This window comes from Sparus aurata, chromosome 23, assembly GCF_900880675.1.
Source record: "Sparus aurata chromosome 23, fSpaAur1.1, whole genome shotgun sequence".
Taxonomy (NCBI): domain Eukaryota; kingdom Metazoa; phylum Chordata; class Actinopteri; order Spariformes; family Sparidae; genus Sparus; species Sparus aurata.
In genome coordinates, this window is record NC_044209.1 from 15928664 (window position 1) to 15948043 (window position 19380).

A 19380-nucleotide genomic window follows, 5' to 3' on the forward strand; every position below is an offset into this window, starting at 1 on the left:
TGTTATGACTACGGGGTCGTAAATCCGCCATGTTTGCTCTCCTTGTAGCAGCGTTGCGACAGAGACGGAGAATTCAAACGACATGAATGTAGAAAATAATCATACGGCAGAAACAGAGAGGGAGCAAACGAAGAACGGCAACGAGACAATCACCATTCAGACCACGTTAGGAGACGAAGGTAAGTCCTCCTCCGAACTGAAACAACCATGAAACATTTATCTAACATTGTGTTTGGGCCTAGCTAACTTCCTCCATCGTGAAATGTTGCTAGCGGCTAGCTGCCGTTAGCAACAACATTAGCTAACGTTAGTTTGCTCGCCGCAGCTTTGCGCAGATTAGAAGTCCAGCCCCGGTCAGCAGTTTTTACAGAAGTTGACACAAGCTAGGTGGTACCCGAGCAGCGCTGTGTGGCTTCATGAAGTTGTCTCACGCTGATATGTGTTGTTCAGATGAAGATGTGCACAAGTGTGGACGCTGTCAGATCGAGTTCTCCACGCTGGAGGCTTTCATCCAGCACAAGTTGCAACAGAGCTGCAGACGCGTGGATGCACGGGAGGCGAGCAGCGAGGACGCCAGTCAGGAGGTACGAACTGGGATGATGCGTGGGTTTATTTCCAGTTACTACAATAAACAGCAAAGGCAGGAAAACTGAATGGTTATTTCTGCGTTTTGACAGGTTACTGCAGCCAATGAGAGTTCATCAGAGGTGAAAACAGCTGCAGGAGCAGCCTCAGATGAGCCAGTGAAGAACTCTAATGGTGGGTCAACACTAGGACTCTAATTAAATACTTAGCATCAGTTAACTTGCTGTCCTTTTTCCTAATTTCTATTATTTTTAGCTCATAAAATAGGGAAAATGGTGATAAGGTGACCATCAATCCTAACCCCAAACATTTCAGATTACTGTGTTATATGTCACAGAAGGGAATAAAATCCACTCATCTCATCTTGATAAAGGATAAAAGCTAAACAACTGCTTTAGCTTTACCCAACATAGTTTCAACCTGTGAATGGAATCTGCAGGAGGCTTGAAATGTAATGTTGTTTGTTTTTCACACAGACCAAAGCAGTGCTCCGTTGGGTCGAGGTCGCAGGAAGAAAATCGTTTCACTTAAAGTCACCGATCAGTCAGATGGGACTGCTGAACGATCCATATCTCAAAGTGCTGTCAGTGACAGGCATGTTTACGAAGTCAACCAGGATGGACGCTACATTTGCCAACTTTGTGACAAGACATTTAAAACAGTGAGTGTCACATTTAATTTGTGTGTGCCTCTTGTATCGAGAAATGAATTTATATTTTCCTCCAAGGGTACCTGACATCATTGGCTGAGTGTTTATCCAAATAATGTGCAGAGTTTTGTCTTTTCTTAACATGTTTTTTCGCCCAACAGACCAACATCTTGAGAACTCACATGAAAACTCACAGTGACCAGAAGAACTTCTCATGTGACCTCTGTGGGACCTCCTTTCGCACGAAAGGCTCCCTGATACGCCACAATCGTCGCCACACTGGTACGGACAGTAAAGTAGGACTGTTTTTGTCTTAAATGGACGTCCTCTCATAAGTTTTATCCGATAATAACGCTGCTGTCTTCCTGTTCTCTTGCAGATGAGCGGCCATATCGCTGTAACCTATGTGGCCAGTCCTTCAGAGAGTCGGGTGCCCTCACCAGACACCTTAAGGCCCTCACACCCTGCACAGAAAAGATCCGCTTTGTTCAGTACAAGGAAATCTTGGTCAGCAAAGATGGAGTACAAAAAGGTCAGATTTATACTGCAAGAGCCAAGTGTGTTAATGTTGAAGAGTGTACAATCTATGCAAAGCAAAGCAGTTATTGATTGATTGAATACTCAAGAATTTTAAAACGTTGACTATGTATAACTGGATCTGAAAGTACATTTAAAATAGCTAAGGAAGTGAGAGTCCATTGAGGAACTGACAGGTCTGTATGAATTGTCAAGGAGTTGAAGATGACCGCGCTGCAGTGGCTGGACATCAAGAGGTGGTGGTTGTTGAGCAACAGCCAGAGGAGGAGGAGGAGGAGGAAGATGAGCAGGAGGAGGAGATGGTCGAGGCTCAGACTGCTGTCGTCAGTGTGGTTGAAGCTGGTTCCCAAGAGGTCCTCCATCAGGTCCACTTCACCATGGAAGTGGATGGAACAACACAGGAGCAACAGGTGAGGGGAGGAAGGGTGCACATTTGGCCAAAAGCCCTACAAAACACATGCTCTTTGACAGTGTTTTTTAGCACAATTTTTGCAATGATAAAGAAAAAGGTGAGACATAAAGATTTGATACTCTCTTACGAACTGTTACCTTGACTTGTTGCTCTGCCTCTGGCCAGGTGGTGGTAGAGCAGTCTCAGGCGGAGGCTTTGGCTGCTGCTGCAGCAGCAGGCGACAGCCTCATCTGCCAAGCCATCATCAACTCTGGCATCGCCCTGGGGACGGAAGAAGCTGTGGTTGAGCAGACCTCGCAGGCAACCGAGGAGATAGATAAAGTGGATTCTGACTCTCCTGATGCAGATGAGGGTGTCACTGAGATCCATGTTAAAGAAGAGTTTGTGGAGGTGGAGATGGAGGCAGAGGTAAGGAGGAAACTAATATGTTGCACTGTGTTTGAAGACATGTCTTGCATTGCTGACTTTTTAAATTCATTTTGATTGATATAGATATCAGTTTGTCCTTTTTTTTTAACTCATTTCACATTTATGAGATCTAGTATCTGACTCCAGTGATAACAGTCTTTTTACCGCCCTTTGTCCCCAATAAAATAGAAAGTAAAACTCCTGACAGTCTTTGCAGTGTGCGTATGATTGACTATAAAACTGAAAGCCAAGCCATTTCCCTGCTGTGTTCTTGCTTGAGATTGAGTCTGACTGCCTGAGCTGCAGAGAACAGTGCACACAATGCTTCTGCAAACATTTCTATCCTCTGCTGCTGGTGTCATTCAGCATCCGGGAGGAGTGTTTTATTCATATTTTGATTTGCTTTCTACGGGGAAGAAACAGAAAGCTATCAGTCACTCAAGAGAACTGATGGAGAAGACACTGACCTGATCAGCTCTGAAAAACATTTGAATTTGTTCTCAGCAAAACTGGGCGTAGGTTTGGTTTTGCAGTTATTATTTTCTAGTGTTTCATATCTGCTTTTGTTTCTCTTGCAGGAAGAAGGGGATGGAGACAATCAGACAACCTCAAAACTGCACACGTGTCCACACTGTAATCGCTCCTTCAAGGGACTGAATTATTTCCGCTTTCATGTCAAGGGCCATTTGGGTGAGTCTGTAACTATTGATGTTGATTCACAGCATTAATTTACACTGCCCCCTTAAAATGCTTTCATCGAAAGTTGTCAAAATGTGAAATCAATCCAACATTTGCCCCTTTTAGGAAATATATTTGAATTTTAGCAAGTTAATGAGCCTTTTTTGTTTGACAAATATATAATTTTCTCTGTGTATTTTTTGTCTTGATGCAGGTTACAAGCCCTTTAAGTGCACACTGTGCCATAAAGAGTTTCTGACTGGTTACCTGCTGAAGAAACACATGGAGGTCCATGTCAGTGAGAGGAGGTACAAGTGCGGTGAGTGTGGCAAGCTGTACAAAACCATCGGACATGTACGTGAGCACATGAGGGCCCACTCGGATGAAAGACCCTACCACTGTGCGAGGTGCAACAAAGGGTACAAAACCAAGGTGATTTTGTAGACACAAATCCCTGTGCTGATTTGAACTGGGTCATAAAAAGGCATTCTGTGCAATTTCTAACTTATCTCTTTGTCTTGCTCAGAATGCCTTGCAGGTGCATCAGCGGACACACGGTGATGAGAAGCCCTATGTGTGTGAGTTCTGCTTGAGGGGCTTCAGGGAGAAAGGATCTCTGGTGCGACATATCCGCCATCACACCGGAGAGAAGCCCTTCAAGTGCCCAAAGTGCAAGCGAGGGTTTGCCGAGCACGGGACTCTCAATCGGCACATGCGCGCTAAAGGTCAGTCTTAAGTGCGACCAGTGGACGACAAAACTTAGAGAAAACAAGTGTTAGCACACAGAACTAATCGCTCAACCTATGATCTGCACCAGGAGGCTGCCATAAGGACGATTCTGGTGAGCAACAGGGCACGGTAACAGAGGAACAGGCATCGGCGGACAGCCTTGCTACAGCAGCCATCATCTCAGAGGATCCTCACGCTGTCCTGGTGGAGTTCTCCTCGGTGGTGGCAGACACACAGGAGTACATCATCAAGGTGAGCCTTATGGAAGTGGTGTCAAGAGGTACATGTTCACAGACAGTTTTGATACCTATAGGTAAATCATCAGTGTCACAGCAGTTGTTTTCTTTTACTGGAGAAACATTTAAGCAGTTGTGGTCCTACAAAACACAAGACCACTTCTAAACCCCTGGATTCATGTTTAGATTAAAAAAGTCTCTAGAAGCTGCTGTAAGACATTAGAGTAGTAACTGAATTTGCATGAATTTCTTCCTCTTGCATTTGTTTTAGTTCAGATACAAAACAAACGCTGAACAGGAGCTATGAACAAAGCTCCTAAAGGAAAACTCCTCTCCCTGCGAAAATGAATGGTCCAAAAATACATCTGATCAGTGTGTAGGTCTGATCCATGGCTGCAGGAAACAATAGTGTTGGAGCTATCGATCGTTATGTGGCTCAACCAATTACTAACTCCAAAGCCTTACATCACACTCTGTGCTATTAACGACTAATTGACTGAGGATGAGACTAGAATTTATGGGCACCTTTTTATAGTCATCTATTTTGAAGGACTTCAGCACTTATAATTTGTGTTGGAGAAATAACACGTCTTAAGCACAGCAAAACGAAAGTTCTACATAAACAGACATGAACGATGTCTTTGCCACATATCACAGACAAATGCTTATTTTCTCCTTTTATTGTAAGATAATTGAATATGCTGTTTTAATGTGCTGCTTCTCTCATATCCTCTAGACTCAAATGGAGGAAGACGTGCAGGAAGAACAGGTTACACTCATTCAAGACAGCCAAAACGAGGTCAGTACACACCTGAGACCATCTGTATAATCTAAAGCAGTTGCAGATCGTGAGAATCTCGGGTTAATAATGATTCACCAAAGCATCTAATAAGAGTTGTCAATTGGATTTACATAATCTTCTAATTTCATCTCCACCTTTTTAAATCAAACCTCTCTCTGGCAGATGGGAAACCACATCATGAAAGTCGTGCAGCGAATCGTCAGCCAGTCGCACGGCGCCGGCGGAAGCGGCAGCCGGCAGATCATCGTGCGCAACGTGGCCGTGAACGAAGAGGGAGCGTCTATCTCTGACTGCGGCGACACCATCACCATCGCTACGCCCGAGAGCCTGACGGAGCAGGTGGCCATGACGCTGGCCTCCGCCATCAGCGACGGCACGCTACTGGCCACGGCGGGGACCGTGGAGACACCGGAAGGGACTGTTACTATTACCACAGAGGAGGCAGTGGAGGAGGGAATACAGGTGGTGCAGCAACAAGAGGAGTATGTCATCACCTCCCCAGAGGAGGTGGAGATTCAGACTGTTATCGTATGATGAAAGAGAACACTATGGACTGTGGCTCGACTTTACCTGTGTAGCCAACTATTGTAGAGGTTGTACGAGCTTGATGTGGACATTTGAGTACAAAACAAAGGCCAAAGTGTTAATAAGGTTCATAGTTACAGAAACTGAACAACTACCAAGAAATGTGTGTGTGTGTGTGAAGCATAAAAGAATGAGTGTTTATGAGGACTTGCCCCATCATGGGTTTAATTTTTGTGGATTGATTTACTAAAATTAACCTCTGCTAGCTAATTTCTGAACTTTTTGGTGCATTCAACTTAGTTGCAATATGTAAGATATGGCCAGAATTTTAGTTTAAACTGATCAACAAATCAACTGAAATGATCAACGGATTGTGATTGAAGTTTGTCAAATGCGTCTATGTATGGTTTTTCAGTGATGTCTACTGAAGTTAGCGTGCTAGTCAGCTATCAGGCTCACTTTTTTAGTTCAATAAATGAACAAAATACACTCTGAAATGTGAGGAAATATTTTTACACTAATGTTCCTGATTACAAAGAAAAATAGAGCTGCACTCCTGTGGATACTCAGGTCAGCTAAGGTCCACTAGCTGCACGGCTAACTAAGCTAACTAGCTAATGGTAGCTAGTAGCTACAGCCATACGGTAGATAGCTAGATCAAGCAGTTTGTGGTTCTGTTGATATGCTGCCCCGATTTGTTTGCAGTGACCTTCGACAGTTGGCCAATTCTTACACATTGCACCTTTTTTGAGATAATAATGAACTAAATTAATTTTCTAAGGTTTTTTGTTTTAAAGGTCTGAACAGATACATATTTCTTTTTATCTTGTACAAACTGAACTTGTCTTTGCTTTTTTATTAGTTGAAGCCTGGTCTCTTCTTCTTCACTGCTCAACCTTTCTTTTACTACCTAAAAGGACGTCAGTTAATTGCAGTTTCCACTTCTGCTGTCTGATGTCGTCTCCCCTCTGAAATGTGATGCCATTTAAAGACTGACCCGTCGTGTGTGTGTGTGTGTGTGTGTGTGTGTGTGTGTGTGTGCGTGTGTGTGTGTCTGTGTGTGTGTGTGAGTGGCACAGTGTTGCTCTCCTGAGCCAGTCAGTTTGAATGCATCTTTAAGCATGACGGATACACCCGATGTTAAAAATGTGTTCAGTTTACAGAAGCAGTGTTTGCATCAAATAAATGATATATTCTTATACAGGTGGCTCCCACGTACCTTTGTTGGTATCCTGTTTTTCTATAATTGAGAATGGTGACCTTCAGTGTGTGATTAAAATGTGCATTTGTTGAAAGCGAGAGGAAGCAACCACGTAGAACTGTGTCACGGTCGACCCCCGACTGAGAGCGTGTTTTAATCCAGCAAATTCTAACATGAACCTACTTTTTCTGAAACGGTATCTGAGAGAGAGAAACTTTCAAGATGGGATACTTTTAACCTCTGTCACTGTTACAGAAATACATACCTATGGCCTTTTGATATGTTTTTTTTCAGTCGTATCGCCAGAATAAATGTTTGCTATGTACATTTCTGCAAATCCACAGATAAATTTAAAGTTTCCTTATTTTGCAACTTTATATTTATTAAGGTTTTCTATTTTTCCCCTGTCGCAACACTGTGCTTACGCTCTGCTTAAGTGTCGGCACAATAACCACTTGGTCGGGGTTAGAAAAACATCATGTTTTGGTTTAAAAATCACCACAATCAGATGCAGGTGATCCAGCTCCCCTCGAACAAACCTGTTTTTTCCACTGGTGTGACTCGAACTGCGCTCAGCTGTTGGCTTGTAAATCACCACCCCCATTGTTCCCTCCTCCTGATGTGAAAGGTGTCTCATAAGTATATAATGTGTACGACGTTTGGTACAAATGTCGACCTTGGAGGTATCTGTGGTTTGCAGAAACGTTTGCTGCTAACATTACATCCTGGCGACTATGAGCCGGTTGGTTTCCACATTCATAGTTGTGTTGCATCATGTCATGCCTTTGTTGCTATACTGTATTCAAGTGTTAATGTTTTTTTTCATTGGTTCGATCAATCTGTCAGTTATTTTCCCGAACAATCGATACGTTGTTTGCTTTATAAAGTGTCCGAAAATGGTGGAAAATGTTGATCAGTGTATAAAATGTCAAATGTCCACAGCCCAAAGATTCAGATTCAGTTTACTGTCAAGTAAAGAAATCTGAAAATGCTCGCTTTAAGAAACTGGTATCAAAGACTTCTTCTAAAAACAAAAAACAACTCAAACCAGTTATCTAAATAGCTGACAAATGACTTAATAATAGACAAATGATTGATTGTTGCAGCTCTCATTATTATTCCAGTGTTTCGGTCACATTTCATTTCTTTTCCTTGTTTTTCTTTTTTTTTTAGAAGTGTGTGTGGCAGTAGCGTGAATGTCATCCACCATCTCATCATGGGAATACCAGCTGCTTTAAAAGCACACACACCTGCCAGGTAAAACACAGCATCCACCGCTCCAGCTCCCTCTGGGACTCGAGCACACCACAAGGCTCGTTCTGACCGACACGCTGAGGACCCGAGCCGTGCTGTTTGTCTTGTGTTACTCTGGTATTTGCAATCCTCTGCTGATTTCCCCAATATCTGGCTTAGCTGAAATACGGCTGCATTTGATGTAACCTTGAGCATATCTGCAGGCTCCATCTCTGTAACTGGTGCTCCAGTACTGAGGTTAACACAGCCGCTATAATCAGAGAAGTGTCCCTGGCTGGTACATCACACAGTTTCTGGGTCAGTCCCCAGCCCTCTGAGAGGGGCCCCATCTACATGAGCAACCGAGGAAGACAGAGAGTGAGGGTGGGAGAGAGAGAGGGAGTGGGAAAGGTATTTATAGAAAAATGGGGCTTCGCAGTACCTTTTCTTGCAAAGAACCATTTCAGGACCAAGTGAGCGTGTCCCAGTTTTCTGGTAGTCGCTCAGCCATAGGGTTTGGACTGAGGCTGAGGCTGGACCGCCTCACCCACGATGGAGAGCCTGACATTCAGAAGCTCTCCCCTTTCCTCCGGCCTTCCTCTCCTCGGCTCCAGACCGCTGGTTCTCTGATTGAGAAAAGGAGGCGTCCAGAAAGCCTGCAAATGTGACCTTTCAGGCGCACTTCATTTGGCTAGCTGGGTAGAGGCTTTTGGAGGCAGTGAGCTCAGGTGAGGAGCAGCGCGAGGGTGTCGGACACTCCGTGGCTGCGTCGACCTCCAGACCGGGGGTGCAGGGAGGCTGGCTGGAACGTGCCCTGCCGCAAGCCGGGCAAGGATGAGGCGTTTCCTGAGCAGAAAGGGCCGCTTCTCCCTGCGCCAGAGCAAGTCTGGAACCCGGAGCGCCTCCAAAGATTTCTGTAAGTCTCTGAATAATAGTTTTTTTTTACATGAAATGTTTCATCTGCTGGAGGTGAGATGAGGAGGAGAGCGAAAAAGGAGCTGAGATGGTGTATCTGGGAATCAGGCTGGAGAGAATGGGACAAGTCTTGACGGGTGGGGAGAAAAGATTACGATCCCCGGCTCTGTGTCAGTGATTTCCCAAACTATTTTAGATCAATAATCAGCTGCGGTTTGATGTTTCCGTTCAGCAAGCTGACACCAAGTTCTGTGGCTCTTTTGAGCCGTTCGTTTTGATATATGTTTTATTCACTCAGCCACATCTCACCCTGAATATGAAGCCCTCGCGCTCCAGTCAGATCTGATTCCTCTCCGCAGCAGATCTGACATTCCCGCATTTCTTTGTCTTTGCACAGACTTATTTTCTCACTTCTCGTGCACTTTTTTTTGTTACTTTTCTTACTTCCCGTCTCTAATTTAGTCTTTTCCCCGTCTGTCTGACTTTTCCTCTGTCTCCCGTCTTTGTGAGCCTCTGATCTGCTACAAAAGGAAAAAGGCAGTTTGGCGCTGCTGATTTGAAGGATGACTGCATGCAGTTTGTGTATCTGCAGTTATAACACACACTCTGTTATATTTACCAATGTGAAAATTAGAGGTGTCTGATTTTCCACTTTGGAGCATTTTCATCATATTATAAGGTTAAAATTCAAGGTGGGAGTGGGAGTGCTGCGTTGACTTGAGGCAACAATGTTTCAATCCGATGAGTTGCGTTCAGGTATTTTCTGCTTTTCCACAGAAATCTGACATAAATACAAACGGAGGGTTCATTTAAGTTTCTAATTCTGCCATAGTGACCGTAATAATGATCTGAAAACTGCAAAAGCCAAGAGGAGCAGGGCAGGAAGATTGAACACGATGGATAAACTACATGAAACAAGCGCAAGTGTTGTTGACTTTCATTGAATTTGGGCCAGAAATCAACATGAAACATCATGAGGTGGACTGACCGATCCATACAATGTCCTACATATATCTTTGATGTATCTAGTTGGCTGTAGATGACAGGATATGGAGTCGAGTGAGCCTGTCGGGACACTTTCTGCTGCTGTAGAATGAGGCCAGTGACCAGGGGAAGGGCCGCAGTTCAACGTGTGGTCCAGAAATAACCACCTTTTGATTTCCTGTTTATTTTCCTTTTTGCTGTCGTTCGGTTTAAAGGAAACCAAATATATAAACCTGAAAGTGCTTTTTGAGGAAACGTCTGTGTCTTTATATGTGTGGCTTCTCTAATAGACCAGTGTACCTGTAGCTACAGGAAGTCGGCCCCATCCCTGAGCTGCCCTATTTAAACCAGCAACCGTTTGACCTCCATTTTACAGCTCACTACATGCTCGTCTGAATGAGCAGCTTGCACCAGATTAACAATGTTCCTGCGTCCTAATGTGACACACTTATCCAAGAAGTGAAACCTTACTACCAAATTAGAAAGTGTTTAATCTTCTGTCCATCTTCCAGACCTTGGCCTCCCAGCCACCAATCAGAACTGGCCTGAGGCTTTTGGCTTCCGACTAGGTGGCACTGGGCCCAGCTACATCCTGTCCGTGGTGGAGGGCAGTAGTGCCTACCTCGCTGGCCTGCAGCCTGGAGACCAGGTGGTGGACATAGAGGGCCAAGACGTGACCAACCTCAGCACACCGGCGCTGATCGCTCTGGCACAGACCCTCAAGACTGTGCCACCAAGCATCGGAGTGGTGTCACGGATAGAACAGGTCAGCCAGCGAGCAATCATCCACATTTTTTGTGTTTAAATGGCGGAAAAAAACCCACTAAAAACACTCCATGCTTGTACGCATTCCTCAGATTGACATCACCCCTGGCCCAGATGGCCGCTTTGGCTTCACCATCGTTGGTGATAGCCCTCTGATGGTGGAGGACTGCATGCCCAGCGGTCCAGCAGGTCGCAGTGGCCTCAAAGCCAGCGACTACGTCATGGAGGTCAACGGCATCCCAGTGAAGCATCACGAAACGGCAGCGGCCATGATCAAAGCAGCCCAGGGCCGGCCTCTGCGCCTGGGCGTGCTCAGCATGGCTCGACGGCCCAAGCGTCTGAGCAGCAGCATGAGGGTGCTGTCACAGAGCGGGGACAGCGTCCGGGAGAGTCGCGCCCACAAGGCCATGGAGTTCAACAAGAAAGTGGGTGTCAAATAGAAGCTGGTTCCAAAGTATATTTACCTGTTACATGAATTAATATATTCACATCTGTGCATTTATTTATCCTTCAGGTGGAGGAAGTCCTCGGGGAGGATCCAGATATAAAGGAACAGCTGTTTGAGGTGCTCAAGCAGTACGCGGCTGAGAGGGACGTGGAGACACTGGCCGAGGCTCTGCCCGACATCTTGATCATGGAGGATCATCAGCAGCTGATTGACAGCGTCAGGTAGCCAGTCAGTTGTTCAGCCACAGGGTTGGATCAGATTACTTTTGATTACTTTGCAGTCAGTTACTGAATAAAAGTTACACGTTCATTTTTGTAATTAGCAAGGTAAACCATTTGATTACTACAAAAAATGTAATCTGAATACTTTGGATTACTTCAAACACTGAAAATATTTGCACCCAAATTCCACAAAAACACATTCTTTTGTTTTGCTGGGGTTAAGTATTTCACAACACTTTTGATGAAAATAAAATGCATTATACACATTCAGCATTTACAGTTGGTCAAATCAAATAACTCTTGACTGTACTCTGACAGTACTCGCACAAACTATATGTGCATTTTGTGAACTCTACAACAACATGTGGGACGCTGTTTCTTTTGTGGAAATTTTTGTTGCTGCTGTTTTTCCTTTAACATCCACATGAGGGACTTTGTCCTTGCAACACAGAGTTGAACACTTGTGAAACCTCACTCCACATTCATTAATAGGGCTTGTTTATCATAAAAATAGCTTTATTATTTTAAAGTGACATATTTTAAAGGTGCCCTACGTAGATTTGTGGAAGACAATTTAATCAGGCATTTTTTATGCCTTAAAAACTATATAAATAAACAAACTGACCTTAAGGGACAACACGGTTTCATACTCTTTTACTCTGTTTATATTTGGCGGACACTGCCACCTTTCTAGCTTCAAACAGTGCTCTGGGGTCCTTATTTTCTTCTGAGAACAGCTTGTTTATTCAGTTGTGGGAAAGATAAATATTTTTGATTGTGTATGATTACTAGGGCTGTCAAACGATTAATTTGTTTAATCGCGATTAATCGCATTTTGTCCATAATTAACTCATGATTAATCGCAAATTAATCAAACATTTTTTGGCACATTTCTTTCTGTTCTAAATGTACCTTAATGTATTTTTTTCATGTTCTTAATACTAGTTCTTAAAACATAAGAAGGGGAAAATATGCTTGCTTTATGAAAATGTTTATTCAACACTTCAAATCATGCAGGATAATAAAAGGCTCAAAAAATATCCCCTTACCCTACATGGGATCAAAACATGGTGATGTCTGCTTTTGGCGAGGGTGGGCTCTCTGCATCTGCCCTGTGTTTGGCTTGCACATGATATTTGAGACTCAACGTACTTCAGTGGTAACTCATTTCATGTCGACAGTACGTGCAGATAACTTTTGTCCTATCGACCGAACCATCTGGCAGTGTTTTGAAAATGAATTTGCCGTTCATAAGTCCTTTCTCCTTTTCCTTTCACTTTCGCTTTTCAGTCAACTGTGTTTTTCCCGAACCGCCAACCCTGCTTCTTCTTCTTCTGATTCCCTTTCTTATTATTCTGCCACCCTCTGGATCAAGACTACAGGTGCCACCGACTGCCGTAAATCAAACAATGCGCGTTTCTTTGTTTTTTTATACCGAGCGTTAATCGCGCGTTAAAAACATTAAAGGCGTTAAGAGGATGTTGCGTTTGACAGCCCTAATGATTACCTTATTAATATTGAAATATTTAAAGAGTTTGAATTTCTTCTCCAACACTACACAGTGTCCCTTTAAAGACATAATCAAAAAATCAAGTAATCCTGGAAAATGTAACTATAATCTAATCTAACTTTTAAATGTGATTGTGGCTGATTATAGCTACTCATTTTCTGTAATGTGATTACATAATCACAATCAAATGCTACTACCCAACCCAGCTCAACAGTGCGAGGCAGATCTCTAAGTCGAACACGCCTGCATGCATATTGTGTGTTTCTAGTTTAGATCCTGCGTCACTGACAAGTATTTTGGTTCTTCTCTTGCATTGATTTAAGAGGCCTTGTCACATATGAGGGAATGTATTATTACTGTTACTGTCATTGTTCCCTCTGGCATCTGGCTTTACATCTGGCTCATATCTGTTACTGCCGCTGATGCAACCGGGACAGTTCATTAATGTTTCAGCGAGCAGTGCTTTTTTTCTAGTCTAAACTCTCTAAGGATCTAGTGTGTTCTCATTAAGAGCTGTACTTTAGTGCCTTCATTCATTGGGAACTAATTGAGATGTTTATTTGTGTGAGAAGTTTCTTTCTAATGACCAAGCGACCGAAACTATCCTTGCGCTGGTTTTGTTTGGATTGATCGCTGTTAATTAGATAGTGGCTAAAAAATGTCTTTAAATTCCTGGAAATGAGCTTCACTGTAACTGTAAAACATTAACGAAACACCGGAGCACAGTTGTATCAACCTTGTGACATATTCCAACTAATTCAAATTCTTTATAAATGATTAATCGTCTAAAAACTTGCTTACAACTGTTTAGTTGAGTGGGGAAATCAACACCCTACAAGGGCTGCGTACGATTCAAATAGTTTTCATCATTGTTTTTGGAGACGCGTAGGAGTACGAGGGAGAGTTATTGTCCATTGTGTTTTCTGCTAATAGTTCAGTCCATGCATCAGGGGCACGGTGAGGAAAGCTTAAACCCCTCAACTATCCTATTAAATCAACAGTTGTATCTCCCCCTCTCAGTATTTAAAATTAATAGCACATATGAGTAACTATGGCCTGATGTTGAGCACTGCCTGCTGCCTTCGGGTGCTTGAAAGTCACTTTGTTCCTCCCCCCTCTCAGGTACAGTACACAAGGGTATTCTTAGAAATTCACTGCTGAATATTGCATTTCTTCCTCTGCAGCACTGATCAGAAAATCAAAACCCAAAACACAATACCGCCACACACACTTGCAAATTGATTTGTCAGTCCCCTCCCTCCTTCTATCTTTGACTTTCTCACTGTTGGTCTCTTTCTTTCTCCGTTCTCTCCCTGTCAGCCGTGATGCACTCTTTGATACCGGCACCAGATTCTCTAGATGCTCTTTAATTCCCTCCTCTGCGTGCGGGTCTGAGCTGCTGTAGCCAGTGTTGCTGCTGGCGCCTGAGACATGCACACATACAGTGCAATAACAGAACAACATGCAGATGCTTAGGCTGCATGCGCACGGCATCGTTTCTCACATGCACATGGTCCTCGCTTTGAAGTTCAATGCTGGGAGAAATTATGAACTGCTGCCTCAGGTGAGTACCCCGAAAAAAACTATTTGGTACTGTGCATTTTGTAAGAGTTGTGGCATGCTCACCGGTCGTTGACTTTGGGTGTCAAAGCGATCTCCAGCGTCATTTATAATTGGTCATGTAGAGAGCCGTGGTGCAGTTAAATCGCGCCATAGCAGCATTCTCAGCGACTCATTTTTCGAGGAAACAATCTATCCTCCTTCCAGCCAGAAAACAAAGCTGTTGTCCAGCCATCTCGGTTTCCTCTGACACAGCTGTCTCTATCCCAGCTTCGATTCCGCGTTCCCTTCCTTAGAAAGCTGCCTGTAAAAATGCTTTGTAATGTTTGATTTTGCTCAGAGTTCCCATTAATTATGCATCAGCTTGATCCATTGAGGACTGAGAACTGTTTTTCCTCACCTTTAGGCTGTGAGAAAAGTACAGTAGCTCTCCCTGATAAGAGTCCAAATCTCTCTTTAAATAAACCCACTTCAGAAAACTGTAGATACCAATAATTCCTCCCCATGCGTTGTCACTGTGATGTTGTCATTGTCAGCTCAGTGTGTGCGATTAATTGTGCTCCTTAATGCTGCACAAATCTTACAGGGTATTGTTAGGTTTGCATTCTCTGGAAAGGTTTCTAATGGCTCTTGGTTGTTTACAGCAGAATCTGGTGATGTTTCTGCGCTTGGAGCCTTGGGGAGTTTTGGTTCCAGATTGTCCATGAGCCCTGCCTCGGGGTGCTGTTGGTGGATGGCTGCTGCTGGGCACTGAGTTGCTCAGGCGTCTGGGGAAAAGATCCACTGTGAGAGTTCTGTTTTCTTTGGGAGATGCCGCTGCTGCTGATATTTTTAACAGGCGTGTTTCAGGGCTGCCTGTCATTGTTTCTGTCATGCTAGAGGCGCAGCTGTAGGGTTAGCAGTCAGTCTGGTTTACCTATCCTAGAGATGTCTCAACAACTATGCCATGGATTTCCATGAAATGTAGAACAGATAATCATGATTCCCAGATGATGAACCCCAATGACTTTGGTCCAGGTTGACATTTGTGGTGTTGAGTAAAGTGTATTGGAAACTATTACATGGAAAGAAGAGTTGGGAGACATGGTATTGCCTCCCTCATAATGAATTGTAATAGGATTGGTGACCCCTTTACAGTATCATCAGGTCAAATTTTTAATTAGTCCAATGCAACCAATCACTAACCTGCTGTGCCAAATGGTTTTGCCACACAGAACCATCTGGCAAGTCGTCCTTGTACACTTTAAAAAAATCTGTTATGCAAAAAAAAGCACCCAAACACAAGCCACGCACACAAGCAGGCAATAAGGCAGTCAGGAAAATACCAGAGTCATATAAAAGCTAAGAAAACCACGAGGAACAAATCAGGAGCATAAGGAACACAAGAGGACCGCAGAATAGGAACAGGAGCACGGGGGACGCAGGGATGAGGGGGTAAAATCAGGCTGTGGAAGGAGCACAGGAGACCCACTGTCCAAGAGGCTAGGATGTGTCGATGTGTCTGCAGCTGAAGCTGAATCTCTCTTTTATTCACTTGCTGTCTCCGCCCCCTATTTCTGTCTCTCTCTCTCTCTCTCCACCTCAGTCACTGTCACTTCCTAAAACAGTCGCACACTCGTATGAAAAAAAACTCTCCGCCCTGCCCCGCCTGGTCAGATAATTGCGAGGTATCAGAGGATGTGAGGTGTGCTTAACGGGCTTATGAGGTCATTTTATCTGCGCGTCTTGTAAAACTTGACCAGCTGGGCCGCGCTCTGCTCAGTCTGCCTCTGTCCCCTCTCTGATTTTTGCCTCGCCCTCCCACAGGACGTGTTCTATTTTTAAGCAGCCTATTTCTTTTAATAAATTCTCTCTTAGGTTTCTGACGCATTTCGCAGATGCCGATTCTTAAACGGCTCTGAAACCCAGGGGTTAGGGAGCGCCGGAGCAACTTGTGCAGAAGACTGTGTATCAGGAGCGTCATTAGAGGCAATCTCAGAACATCTATTAGCTCTTTTGTTCTTGCAGTTCTGTAGTGATATGGTAATTGAATGCAATTACAGTGAACTGTAGGCCTCCGTCTGATGCTGTATCTGTATATAGACTTCAAAGATGTGAATTAATTAGACTGATGTATTCTAAAACCCAGGGTTAAGGATGCAGTGCAGCTTCCCGTTGTCTTTTGCAAATGCTTCCTTGATCCGTAAAGTAGTTTTGGGGCTGGAAACGCTTGGAGACAGTGGGAAAGTTGTCGTCATACATGTTGAAATCAAGAGTTCTGGATGCTGCGAGTGAACACGTGTCGCGCAGACATGACTGTCAAAGCTCCTGTGCGTTCCCTCCTGCACATTGTTGCACACTCACACAGTCATTGTGCTGACCTGCCTATGAAATTCCACCGGGGCTCTCCTCACTTCTCCACTTCTCTCCTCTCTCCCTCCTCACTTACTCCTCTGTTCATCTCAGTCTTTCCTTCCTCCTCCACTGAGGGAAGAGAAGATTTGTCACTCACTTCCCTCTCACTGCCGAATGACGGACGATGACAAGGATTATCCGCTGACGGTGACGGAGAAGAACCCCCCCCGTGTTGACCTTGACCCCTGGCTTCTTTGGGAGACACAAAAGATGGGAGAAAAGAAGGAGTGCTGCCCCAGACATGAAGTTGGAGAACAGCTGATGATGCCGCCCGAGGATGTTTTGGAGGTGCGGAGGGATGTGAACCACAGCCACTCTTCCAGCCTGCTCCCTCCCTCTCCCTCACTCTCTCTCTTCCTCCACCTGGCTGCTTTCCGAGCCTACAGCGAGTGCTTCTGAGATCCAGGAACACCTTACCTTCTTCTTCGTCTTCTTTCCCCGCTTTGTCCGGGAGAGTTTGTTTGTTTGTTCAGACTAGATGGGGACTCACCGAGATAGAGGGAAAGGCATTTGCATTGCTTAACTGAGCTCAGGCACTTCCTCAACGCCCCAAATAACCATGGAAAGGGACAGGAGCCTTTCCAGACACTTTCGGTATGGCACTTTTCCTTTGATCTCGGCAGTGTTGGCTGCGCTTTGTGTTGTTTCTGCTGAAGTTGCTGAAGTGTTCTTGTGCCGCTGCTCTGTGTGTGTGTTATCAAAGTTTCAATTGATGATTTTCTTTCTAGAGTTTTTTCTCAGAATGTAAAAATATGAAAATCTGTGCTGGCCCTATATTAGTCTCCTGAGTGAAAAACTTCAGTTAGATTTTTAGAAAACCTCAACTCTCCTACTGCTTGTAGTGATAATGACTTCTTGTTATATTCTTTTTCCCGAGGCTTTTCTAATTCCTCTCCCTGTTTTCGAGCCACGCTCTGTGTTTGCAAATTCATAACTGGCTCAGCTGTCACGCTGGCCGATCAGAAGTGGGTCTGATAATAACGGTTCTTGCGATGAGTTTCCCAGCTGATTGCAATTGTCATTCATCCCTCTGTGAGCTGTGCCCTTGATCCACCCCTCCTTCAGACCTAATTATAGACTCCTCTCGCCCTCCTTTATAATTGAGGGCATCCCAAGGCCTACATCCAACTTCAATGGAGGAAATCTGTGAAGTTTCTTGCTCACTGGTTTTGGCCGGGTTGCAAGATTGAGCAGGCGAAATGTTCGCGACATGACGTAAGTGTTCGAGCTAATAGAGGCGATTGACCCAAGGCCTTTTGACTATCTTTAATATGCAATTAATGGCCCCATTCTGTTTAGTTTTCCCTATCCACCGTTTGTCTGAGCAACCATGGTGATGTATGAGTGTTGTTTGGAAAAGTTCTGTGCCCTACATAGCCTGTGAGCATATTCTAGCCTGCCTCATTCCCTAAAGTTACATGACCCTGGCCTAGAAAGAGCTCTAGTTCTCCACTTACTCTCCTTTCTGTCATATTTAACTGCTTGTGTCTTCCAATCTATCTCTGGAACTTTTTCTGCTATTCCTCATATCGCTTCATCGCCCCTGACAGCTTGTCTCCTTGTCAGTCTATCTTTCATCATCTTCCATCTCTATCTCTCTTTGTCACTCACTCTGCCTTTTCTACGGGCCAAGTTTACCGAGTGTAGACTTTTTACCGGGTAGCGTTGTCTTATTATTTCTTTAACTGGAGTTGTCATAGTTCTCCTCTCGCTATACAAAACTTCCCCTCAAGATTTAACATTTCAGAGCACGCTGGTGTCGCAGATAAACACATCCCTCGTGGGAGGCGTTTGTTGCATTACCATACCCTGCACTTAATCACTCTCACCTACGTGCACCACCTCCCTTGGCTTTTATTTAAGTTAATGCCTCCATAGTAATCAGATGTAACAGTATCAATTGAAGTGATTATCATCTCAGTGATGCCTACGCTGAGTGACCAGGGTTGTACTAAACCTTTTAATGCAACATCTCTGCCATCTCAGTATCTCCCGTGTAAAGGTATTATGGCATCTGGTGTGAAATTAAAGTCTTTCTCTTAGAGATACAAGCATGAAAAAGCATCTGACATAATTTTTGCCATTTTGTCACCATTTAATCATGTCATACCGTGTTTTTGACTAAATGTGTTACTCAAATGGATCTAGTGGATATCTGAGAATAAGAACAGACAGTTTTTGAAGCGCTCCTGAAACACCATGACACTTTATTGGTGAGTTGGCAAAACTTCATACATGCTAGTTTGTTAGCTTGTTTGTCTGTTTTTTGATTTTACCTCCCTGATGTGGATTTATCCTAAAATGAGAATCTAAGCTGTGTAACGATGTATGACATGACTTTACACTTAAATTGAGGCTTATTTGTTTAGCTGTGTTTGTATTGTTTGGCTAGACAGTGGGCCACGGAGTTTAACAGAGATTAAATAAAAAGGGGACCCACAATTAATCCCTGTGGTACACCATAATAACTTAACTGTTATTGCCAGATGTTGAAAGGCGTCGAAACAATTAAACATAATGCCAATCAGCATTTTGGTGGGAAAAAAGTAAAACCTTTCTAAAATGATCAACAGAATGTAAAGGAATAA

The 19380-nt window shown here is 44.0% G+C and overlaps 2 protein-coding genes across 6 annotated transcripts in view; both read left to right on the forward strand.

Annotated features, from left to right (window-relative positions):
- e4f1 (E4F transcription factor 1) lies at positions 1 to 6762 on the forward strand. The gene is made up of 14 exons (XM_030407364.1): positions 1 to 179; positions 451 to 584; positions 678 to 759; positions 1062 to 1246; positions 1396 to 1516; positions 1614 to 1766; positions 1967 to 2181; positions 2349 to 2591; positions 3170 to 3281; positions 3484 to 3701; positions 3796 to 3994; positions 4087 to 4250; positions 4971 to 5033; positions 5199 to 6762. The coding sequence occupies exons 1-14, from the start codon at positions 83 to 85 to the stop codon at positions 5568 to 5570; spliced, it is 2358 nt and encodes a 785-aa protein (XP_030263224.1). The 5' UTR covers positions 1 to 82; the 3' UTR covers positions 5571 to 6762.
- Positions 6763 to 8433: 1671 nt separating this feature from the next.
- The window catches only part of grid2ipa (glutamate receptor, ionotropic, delta 2 (Grid2) interacting protein, a), a 31084-nt gene continuing 20137 nt past the window's right edge, over positions 8434 to 19380 (forward strand). For 3 of the 5 annotated variants that reach the window (XM_030407351.1, XM_030407353.1, XM_030407352.1), the window contains exons 1-4: positions 8434 to 8911; positions 10407 to 10660; positions 10752 to 11084; positions 11174 to 11328. In XM_030407351.1, coding sequence (XP_030263211.1) covers positions 8830 to 8911; positions 10407 to 10660; positions 10752 to 11084; positions 11174 to 11328 — 824 coding nt within the window. In that variant the 5' untranslated portion in view covers positions 8434 to 8829. Of the gene's footprint in view, positions 8912 to 10406; positions 10661 to 10751; positions 11085 to 11173; positions 11329 to 12888; positions 14403 to 14451; positions 17387 to 19380 lie in introns of those variants that run through there. The other 2 variants (XM_030407355.1, XM_030407354.1) reach the window with 2 other exon arrangements.

Coding starts and splice junctions, on each gene's coding strand:
- e4f1 (XM_030407364.1), top strand. CDS start 83: ATGAATGTAGAAAATAATCATACGGCAGAAACAGAGAGGGAGCAAACG. Junction 585..677: donor GCGAGGACGCCAGTCAGGAG/GTACGAACTGGG, acceptor GCGTTTTGACAG/GTTACTGCAGCCAATGAGAG. Junction 4,251..4,970: donor CACAGGAGTACATCATCAAG/GTGAGCCTTATG, acceptor CATATCCTCTAG/ACTCAAATGGAGGAAGACGT.